We start from the raw sequence: 10433 nt of genomic DNA on the forward strand, positions 1-10433 counted from the left end.
CTAATGAATTTCACATTTGTTGCCTTAATTCTGTTATAGTTTAGCAGAGTATAAGCATCTTCACCATATGTGAGAATTGGCATAAAGTAGGTATGTTAAATGGTTCTTTTTGTTTATTTTTTGTGATATTTTTTACGTCATAGTAAGTTTCTGACTTCATTGTAAAAGTTGATGCACTCAGTGTCCTGTCAAGTATTACTAAATAGGAATGCTTAAAAGTGAACCAAACACAGTACATGGAATGTTAAGACTATCTACAATTTATTTTAAAATAATGTAGGGGTTGGAAGAATAAAGGATTGAGTGCCCTGGCTATAGTGAATTGTTTGCAAGGAAAAACCTTAAAAAATTGTTAATGCCATTAAATGAGATACCTCTAAGCAGAACACAGACAAATTTTTTTTAAAGTAGTTTATTAACAATGTTACAGTATAAATAAATAGTTTTAGTACAGTCAGTCTTAATCATGGATGAATAAATAAATAAATAAATAAATAAATAAATCTCGTAAAATTATGACTAGTATCACATGATTTTAAGGGAAATTACAGTATTTACAAATCTCAAATTACATTTTTTTTTAATAGTCTTAATCCACTTCTTCTATTGTAGGCCCTTGTCTAGCACCACTGCCTGCTTGCCGACCGCAGCTTCCTCCCATATTACCATTTCCTTGATTACAGCCTCCCTGATGTATCTTCATCATCACAGGACTGCACTTACTTTGGAGCTCTTTTAGTTTATCTTCGTATTCTTCCTTCTCAGCCAGAGTATTGTTATCGAGCCATCTTATGGTGTCATCACACAATGATCGAACACTATTCTTGTCTGCCTCGCTCAACTTCTGTCCTGCATCATCTAGTGCTTGTTTCACACTGAAAACGTACCCCTCCAGTTGGTTCCTAGCAGACACTCTTTGTTTTTGCTTTTCATCTTCCTCACGATAACGCTCTGCCTCGGCAAGCATGTGGTCAATTTCCTGCTGCGATAGGCGTCCCTTGTCATTTCGGATGGTTATGTTTCGAGAATTGCCTGTGCTGCTTTCTTTTGCTGATACGTTGAGTATTCCATTGGCATCCATGTCAAATGTTACCTCAATCTTAGGTATCCCTCTTGGTGCAGGTGGGATACCAGTGAGGTCAAATGTTCCCAGGAGATTATTATCTTTAGTCATGGCCCTCTCTCCCTCGAACACCTGGATTGTAACAGCTGGCTGATTGTCCGAATAAGTTGTGAAGGTCTGGGTCTGCTTACACGGAATGCGAGAGTTCCGTTCAATGATTTTAGTCATCACTCCTCCTGCCGTCTCAATTCCCAGTGACAAAGGTGCTACGTCAACAAGTAGAACATCTTGGATTTTTGAGCTGGTATCTCCGCTGAGGATAGCTGCCTGGACTGCTGCACCATAAGCGACCGCCTCATCTGGGTTGATGGACAAGTTTAGAGGTTTACCACAGAAGTAATTTTGCAACAAATTTTGGATCTTGGGAATCCTGGTAGATCCTCCTACCAGTACCACATCATGAATAGATCCCTTATCCATCTTGGCATCAGCTAGTGCCTTCTCTACTGGTTGTAGAGTGGCTCTAAAGAGATCCGCACAGAGTTCTTCAAATCTGGCACGAGACACTTTGGTGTAGAAATCTATTCCTTCATAGAGAGCATCAATCTCAATGCTGGCTTCAGTGCTGGAGGAAAGCGTTCTCTTAGCTCTCTCTGCTGCAGTCCTCAGTCGTCGAAGAGCTCTGGGGCTGCTGCGAATATCTTTACGATACTTCCTCTTGAACTCGTCTGCCAGATGGTTCACAAGACGATTGTCAAAATCCTCACCGCCGAGATGAGTATCTCCAGCTGTGGCTTTAACCTCAAATAATGAACCTTCGTCGATGGTCAGGATGGAAACATCAAAGGTGCCACCTCCCAGATCAAAGATGAGAACATTCTTCTCTCCTTTCAGGTTCTTATCCAGCCCATAAGCAAGGGCTGCAGCTGTTGGTTCATTGATGATGCGAAGAACATTTAGACCTGCTATTGCTCCAGCATCTTTTGTGGCCTGTCGCTGCGAGTCATTGAAGTAAGCTGGCACGGTAATGACTGCATCTGTTACTTTACTGCCCAAGTATGCCTCTGCTGTCTCCTTCATTTTCGTCAAAACCATGGAGCTGATTTCCTCAGGTGAAAACCTCTTGAAACCTCTTGATCTCTCCCTTATATTCAACTTCAATCTTGGGTTTACCTCCATCATTGACAACCTTGAACGGCCATAGTTTCAAGTCGTTCTGGACCTTGGGGTTATCGAATCGGCGACCTATCAGGCGCTTGGCATCAAATATGGTATTTTTGGGATTCATTGCCACCTGAAATTAAAAAAAAAAGTTAGCAGTTTTGTTCACAAAAGGCCTAAAACAAATGTGAAATAAATAGTAAGCCTAATGCAGAAAACTTTTTAAGGCTGAGCCCTAGGTTTCCTGTAATACATGGTCTTCTTAATTGGCAAAATTCAGAAGAAAGGTAGTAAATATGGTATCAGTATCAATTAATTTATCCATAGAATGAAGACCCTTAACGTTGTTATAAATAGAATGAAGACCCTTAACGTTGTTCTGATTGATGACTTGACACATGGGTCATCAGGAGCTTTCCTCAATGGGATACGGTCGTGAAAGTTTTACTAGCTACTGGAGCTCATGGGGAGGAAACAATGTCTGTACTACATCACACAGAAATGTGTAATGTCTAGAGTTTGTGGTTTTTAGCATTTGCAATAAATGGAAAAATATGTTGAAAACTGTCAGTATACATGCCTTTACATTATATGGCCCGTAGGAGTGGTTTTTAGCAATTCTGAATTAACGATAAAGTGCGAAATTGGTTCAAAATGCAAAAATTATACAATTTGTGCAAAACAGATCCAAAATTCTTGGTTTTATACAAAACAAACATGCATCTTCTTAGAAACAGTGCATTTTTCCTTAAAAATAAGATATGTTATTTATTTCAGGGGAAAGAATTATTACGGTGCCTTAAATCATTCAATGTGTGGAATATCTTTCAATAGCCAAAGAGCAGTGCAAAGAATAACCAATCAAACAGCAAAAACACTTTCAAGCACATGCGTTCATTCTCTAGATCATAGTCTGTTATTCTTGAGATAGGTGTTGAGTAGTCGTCCTGTTTTAAAGTACGGTAACGATTAAATTTATTGTCTAGGTAGCTATGGGTAGTAGCGAGGTGACGATCAAACAGCGTGCCGAGTGTTACACATCGGGACATTTTTATGTGATACAGATAGGCCTATACTGATGAGCCGACTTTGCAATCAAAGACGTGAGTGGAAGCAGAAAGATGTTTTGGTGTCCTTCATTTGCCTCGGCAGCACTGCAGTGCATTTGGCCTCCACGAAGAGTGTCGATGTGGAGAGGTTTAAGCAAGTGGAACATGATTGGAACTGGTAGGCAGTCGAATGAAGGACACCATTTTAACAATTGGCATGTTGTACTTCAATCATCACTGAAATTCATCTTCCTTGTAGGTGTGTTGTACTGTGATAAATGAATACATTCAGAATAATACTTTTCACTTTGAAATTGTGCTTGTAAATTTGTAAATACGCATATTTGTGTGTGTATTAATACTTCTTGCAGTCTTATGTTGATGTTTGTCTTATTTTCCATAGTGTATTCAAAACTGCACGACGAGCAATGTGTGATTAAACGGTATGATTTTACTCCGAACTGTCATGTGTGCAATTTAGCAAATTATGCCCATTTTTAACCAATTTGCTACAAAATGCTAAATTTTTTTTTAAAAAAAAGCTATAAACCACGAACTCTAGTAATGTCCTATTTAAGAGGGGTTGAACATAATGCGATATATATCTCTCTCTCTCTCTCTCTCTGGGATGTAACTGACCTCCAGTAAATTTCTGTACACAGAGGCAGAGATATTTATTATTCTGGGCTCCTTAGCGCCTTTTTTAATTAAATGTATCACTAGGTATTATATTTGAAAGTTTGAACACCTACATTGATGTAACCTAGCCTACACTGTTCTGGATACTTCACATTTCAAGCCCCTCTTTAGTTCCAAAGTAACCCAAATACAAGACCTCCCCCCCACCCCCCACATTTTGATGGCATTTTTTGCACTAGGATTTCAGCCACCATGACAACCGGATTTTGTTTGAAGTGATGTGACTGCATAGAAAAAAAATTTGAGGTCTCCATCTCATTTACACATAATATGGTCATTTGAAAACTTGAAAGAAATTAAAAAGAATAAATACAAAATCAGGATATCCATGTATTAAAGAATGGTGTTTCCTGGAAAATTGTGTTTCTTGGAGATAGATCACTTTGGAAATATGCCCTTTAATTCTACAGCACAAATGTTACAATAGATCAAACATTGACAAGCCCGAAGCAAGACATACATCACCTAACAGTAAGACTTGTTTTGTTTCCAGCACAAAATATGCAAGAAAACATACTTTTCACAACCCTGAAATCATCTGCATATGCAAATTGTGTGACAAATATGACAGAATGCAAAAGAAGAATAAAATCTGTAAGGAAACACTGTATTAAAAAAAATCTCAAATCTATGAAGATATTGGTACACAGTTCCTAATTAAAACCAATTGTGTATTACTAATCTTTCTTGAACAGTTCAATTAAGTTGTCTTCATTTTTAGGTTCCAAAATCTCTATCATGTTATCTGATAGCAAAATAAAATTTTCAGTATCTTGAAATTGATGGAAATTTTTTAAAATATTCACAGTCTGAAGAAATCTAGTAGGCCTATTGCATGTTTTGTGCTGGGCAGTGTAAAAGAGAATGGACAGGACAGGTACTCAAGCCTCTTTATATTTTCAAAGAAAGGTGGGGAAAAAAAAAAAAAAAAAAAAAAAACATTTTGTTGCCAGGGTAACATACTAGACTGTACCCTGGAACAATTCTGTATTGCAAGAACCCATTCTTAAGCAATGGCTTTCCCCACTTCCTGACCCTCCAATATATTAATCTATCAACTCAAATATGTAGGAGAGCTCCATTCTCTCTTAAAAGTTGTATGCTGCTGCTTGATGCTTGTTGTTTTAAGGGGCCTCACATCGAAGGTAATTGGCCCCTTAAAAGTTATAGTCAACTGTTCTGCATTTTAAAAATTGGAATTGAATGTCTTAACAATTTGTCAAGCTTTTAAATGACCATATGTGTAAATTTGAATATAATTTCATTTTTGAGTTTGTGATTAACATACCTAATTTTTTTAGCCTGTAACTGGATTTTATTCATTAATTCTCTTAACTATATTTAAAGGCAACTTCCGATGATATTGCGAGGATTGGCGTTTTCTAATGCCCAGGCGCTTGGATATGATCCACAGGTAGTGATGATGGGCAGATTACAATTTTCATTTATTTGTACCCAACTCTTTGGTCATGGAGAATTTTGTAAACACGAGATAAATATTAACAAGGCCTCAACTGAAAATAAATCTAAGAAAATGAGAAACCTGATAATGATAATGTAAGAAATGGAGCTTCATTCCTTGGCTAGCAAATCTTATACCAGGCAAATGCTGGAGCTGTGCTTTAATTAAGGCCACGGCTGCTTCCTTCCCACTCCTAATCCTTTCCTATCCCATCATCGCCATAAGACCTACCTGTGTCAGTGCATCAGTAAAGCAAAATTGGATGTTAAATTTTTTTTTAAATCTTGGTTAGGTGCCAAAATTTTGTCCAGCAGAAGTCCTTTAACATGCCAGCAAATCTACTGACACGAGGTTGACGATTAGAAATATTTAAGAGGATGTTTATTTTTTTTTTAATATTTCTTTTATAAGTGTTCATGGGTTAAAACTTTCACATGGACCTATTATCTCAGCAATTACCTTAAGTCATAATAAACCAAGCAAGTTGGCTGTGCGGTTAGGGGCGCGCAGCTGCGAGCTTGCATTCAGGAGAGAGCGAGTTCGAAACCCACTGTCGGCAACCCTGGAAATGGTTTTCCGTAGTTTCCCATTTTTACACCACGCAAAAGCTGGGGCTGTACCTTAATTAAGGCCACGCCTGCTTCCTTCCCACTCTTAGCCCTTTCCTATTCCATCGTCGCCATAAGACCTATCTGTGTCAGTACGTAAAGAAACTTGTAACAACTAGTCATAATAATAAAATCTGAAGCCTACTGCAAGATTTGTGATGAGAAATTTAAACCTTGGGAACCTTACACTGGGGCACCGACTACCCTAGAGAATTTTCGTTTTGTAGAAATTTGGTATTTGCAACCCTGTCAGCCTTCCACCACAACAAGTTTTTGATCTTCACACTTTCAGTTGGTCGGAAGACTTACTGGCACATTAAAGAGCTGCCACAGGATTAATTTCTCACTTAAAGAGTCTCCAAAAACAAAAAGTATGTAATATCAATAACATTTTTTTATTATTTTCAGTTAGTGCACTCACCGAGACATCTGCTTTTATCTCAGAACTATTTGGGGCATGGTTTATGAAACAGATTGTAGTCAGTTTGTTTTTTAAATGTACTTTATGTTGAAAGTGCAGAACAGATTTTTACTATAGTAGGCCTATAGCCTACAATCCCTGATTATTTTGAAGGAAGTGTACTGATCCGTTAGGTAACAAAGGTGACAGATTGCAGACGACACACATTAAAATTGCCAAGAGCTGCATTTAGTAAGGATCGTCACGCCGACACAGATGATTCTTATGGGACAGGAAACTGGTACGAGTGGCAAGGAAGCGGCCATAGCCTTAATTAAGGTACAGCCCCAGCTTTTGCCTGGTGTGAAAACGGGAAACTACGGAAAACCATTTTCAGGGCTGCCGACAGTGGGGTTCGAACCCACTATCTACCGGATCCTAGCTCACAGCTGCGCGCTCCTAACCGCAAGGCCAACTCACCCGGTAAAAAAAAAAAAAAAAAAAAACCTAGAACAAGTATCAAGACTTACCTGATTCTTAGCAGCATCCCCGATGAGCCTCTCCGTGTCGCAGAAAGCCACATAGCTGGGAGTTGTTCTGTTGCCTTGATCATTAGCAATAATTTCCACTTTTCCGTGTTGCCAAACACCGACACAGGAATATGTTGTTCCAAGATCAATTCCCACTGCTGGCGCCATCGTTGTCTCTATTTTTCACTTCAATGAATAAGATATCGCACCAAATCGCTGAATAATCACACCTCGTACTGTTGCTTCTGAGAGTGAATTTCAACTGTGCGCGCTTCTCCCAGTCTCCCCCCTTAAGTATGTTTCTCATTAGTTTCTCGATCTATCCCGAATGTTCCAGTCGGTTCCAGCAGCCGAAACACCGAGAATCGCATGCTGATTGGCTGTTTGGTATTATCGATTCTGGGAAGTTCTAGCAAATTCGGACGAGAGAGCCAGCCAGGCCCAGATATTTCCTCTAAAAAGTAATGAATCATCATGTTTCGTCAGATCCTGATGAAACGCCACCTCCTTCGTGTTGCAAACCAAAGAGGATAAAAACGCAAACGCAAAGCGTGGAGGCGAAAATAAAATATAAGGGATCGTACATAAGCTTTCACAGTATCGCGATATTGTCTGGGCGTTGATAATTAATCCAATACTCAACCAAATTTAGTTTCTCTGATATTCAGTGCACATATTCTTCAATTCAGTGATTGTGTAACAGTATAAGTCTGGAGAAGTTATGTCTTCACTGTACAGTGAGTCAAAATGAAACTCTTACACTAGAGGAAAACTTGTTTATTTAAATTCAACCGAAAAATATTACCATTACTTTATTTTAGTCTTGGTTTCGGTTTAACAAATACTCATTTCTCTACTAAGGAACAAAGTAAATCAACTATTTCTTATACTTACAAAGACAATTAATACACTATTCTTAAACATGCATGAAACAGGCCAAAGTAAAACTCATAACCTGTAAGTAGTTCCGAAGCGATCTCTAATAACGCAATGTTTTTAACAGTCGATACTATCTAGGATACCCCTTAGCACTTTTCACAGCTCTTAAACGTTTAGGCATAGATTGTATCAGTCAGTCAATACTGATCTGTATTTAGGATAGTCGCCTAAGTGGCAGATTCCCTTCCGAATCTGTTGTTTTCCTAACCTTTTCTTAAATGTTTCCTAAGAAATTGGAAATTTGTTGAACATCTCCCTTGACCAGTATTCCAATCCCTAACTCCCCTTCCTATAAAGGAATATTTGCCCCAATTTGTTCTCTTGAATTCCAACTTTATCTTCACATTGTGATCTTTCCCACTTCCAGACACCACTCAAACTTATTCGTCTACTACGCCATCTAATAATAATAATAATAATAATAATATTTGCTTTACGTCCCACTAACTACTTTTTAAGGTCTTCGGAGACGCCGAGGTGCCGGAATTTAGTCCCGCAGGAGTTCTTTTACGTGCCAGTAAATCTACCGAAACGGGGCTGTCATATTTGAGCACCTTCAAATACCACCAGACTGAGCCAGGATCGAACCTGCCAAGTTGGAGTTAGAAGGCCAGCGCCTTAACTGTCTGAGCCACTCAGCCCGGCTCCACGCCATCTCTCTGCAGATAGCTCAGATGCCTCGGAACATCCCACTTAGTACAGTTTACAAACTTCACAAAAATATGTTAAATATGTTTTTATATTAACTAGTTTTTACTTGTAAAGTGATGTGTATTGATTGGGTGGACCATAAACCTATCATTATTTCTTAATTTTTTTAGAACATACCACCGAATCGATCAGCTTGTCTTCTTTCTCCCAAGTCTTACCTGCCCGAACTTTGCAACATTTTCGTAACGCTACTCTTTTGTTGGAAATCACCCAGAACAAATCAAGCTGCTTTTCTTCAGATTTTTTCCAGTTTTTGAATCCAGCAATCCTGGTGAGGGTCCCATAAACTGGAACCATACTCTAGTTGGGGTCTTACCAGAGACTCTTATGCCCTCTCCTTTACATCCTTTTTTTTTCTTTGCTAGTTGCTTTACGTCGCACCGGCACAGATAGGTCTTATGGCGACGATGGGACAGGGAAGGGCCAGGAGTGGGAAGGAAGCGACCGTGGCCTTAAGGTACAGCCCCAGCATTTGCCTGGTGTGAAAATGGGAAACCACGGAAAACCATTTTCAGGGCTGCCAAAAGTGGAATTCGAACCTACTATCTCCTGAATACTGGCCGCACTTAAGCGACTGCAGCTATCGAGCTTGGTCCTTTACATCCTTACTACAACCCCTAAACACCCTCATAACCATGTGCAGAGATCTGTAAAGTACGTACCCTTTATTTACAGTCCTATTTATGTGATTACCCCAATGAAGATCTTTCCTTATATTAATACCTATATACTTACAATGATCCCGAAAAGGAACTTTAACCCCATCAACGTAGTAATTAAAACTGAGAGGACTTTTCCTATTTTTAAAACACATAACACAACTTTTAACCTTATTTATCGTCATACCATTGCCTGCTGTCCATCTCGCAACATTATTGAGGTCATTTTGCAGTTGCTCATACTCTTGTAACTTATTTATTACTCTATGCAGAATAACATCTGCAAAAAAGCCTTCTTTACTCATGTTATTTATATTATATTTTATATATATAAGAAAACAAAGGTCCAATAATACTGCCTGGAGGAATTCCCCTCTTAATTATTACAGGGTCTGATAAAGCTTTGCCTACTCTAATTCTCCAAGATCTATTCTCTAGAAATTTTGCAACCTATTCAGTCACTCTTTTTTGTCTAGTCCAATTGCACTCATTTTTGCCAGAAGTCTCCCATGATCTACCGTATCATATGCTTTAGACAGGTCGATCGTGATACAGTCCATTTGACCTCCAAATGGAGGTACCAGCCTTTCGCAATAAGATGGATCTATTTTCTTCTGTTCTTTACATAAAGCCATTTTCAGATCATCTTTGTTCAAAATCTGGTGTTTTCTCAGTGCTACTTCCAAGTAATGCCATAGAGATTCTATCACATTTACCTATGTCTGGTGACTGTGGAGGCGTGTCTAGTACTTCTGGGCAATTATACAGCAGCCACATCCGGACTTTATGTGCTTCGAGTCATTATCTTGGTAATACTTAAATCGAAGTATTCCAAGCTTTTGAGCACTAGGTTGTAAATGTTCTTTCATTATATTTAGATACACATGTTAATCCATAGTCCCATCATTAAAAGTCAACTCTCCTGGTCCACTAGCTGACATGCACCCCCCCCCCCCCTCCACACACACACACACGCGCGCGTGCGCGCGCGTTACACTACCTCTATCATGTTTGACACTGGGACGTAGATTGCTAGGTTTCAACTCCTCATTTGGTTTCCTCGACATTATTAACCTTTCCATCTGATCCGAAGAGATTGTATTTGCTTTCATCTGCAAAAATGATAGTCTTCCAGAGGTCAAAATCTTTTTC

The 10433-nt window shown here is 38.9% G+C and overlaps 1 protein-coding gene across 1 annotated transcript; it reads right to left on the reverse strand.

Annotated features, from left to right (window-relative positions):
- Window positions 1-416: 416 nt before the first annotated feature.
- Window positions 417-10225, reverse strand: LOC136881223 (heat shock protein 68). Its single transcript, XM_067153951.2, is given in 3 exon segments — window positions 417-2191; window positions 2193-2357; window positions 6973-10225. Coding segments are annotated over 3 exon segments (1935 nt in total). The 5' UTR covers window positions 7141-10225; the 3' UTR covers window positions 417-589.
- Between the last annotated feature and the right edge of the window lie 208 nt (window positions 10226-10433).

The sequence above is a fragment of the Anabrus simplex genome, chromosome 9 (genome assembly GCF_040414725.1).
Source record: "Anabrus simplex isolate iqAnaSimp1 chromosome 9, ASM4041472v1, whole genome shotgun sequence".
NCBI lineage: Eukaryota > Metazoa > Arthropoda > Insecta > Orthoptera > Tettigoniidae > Anabrus > Anabrus simplex.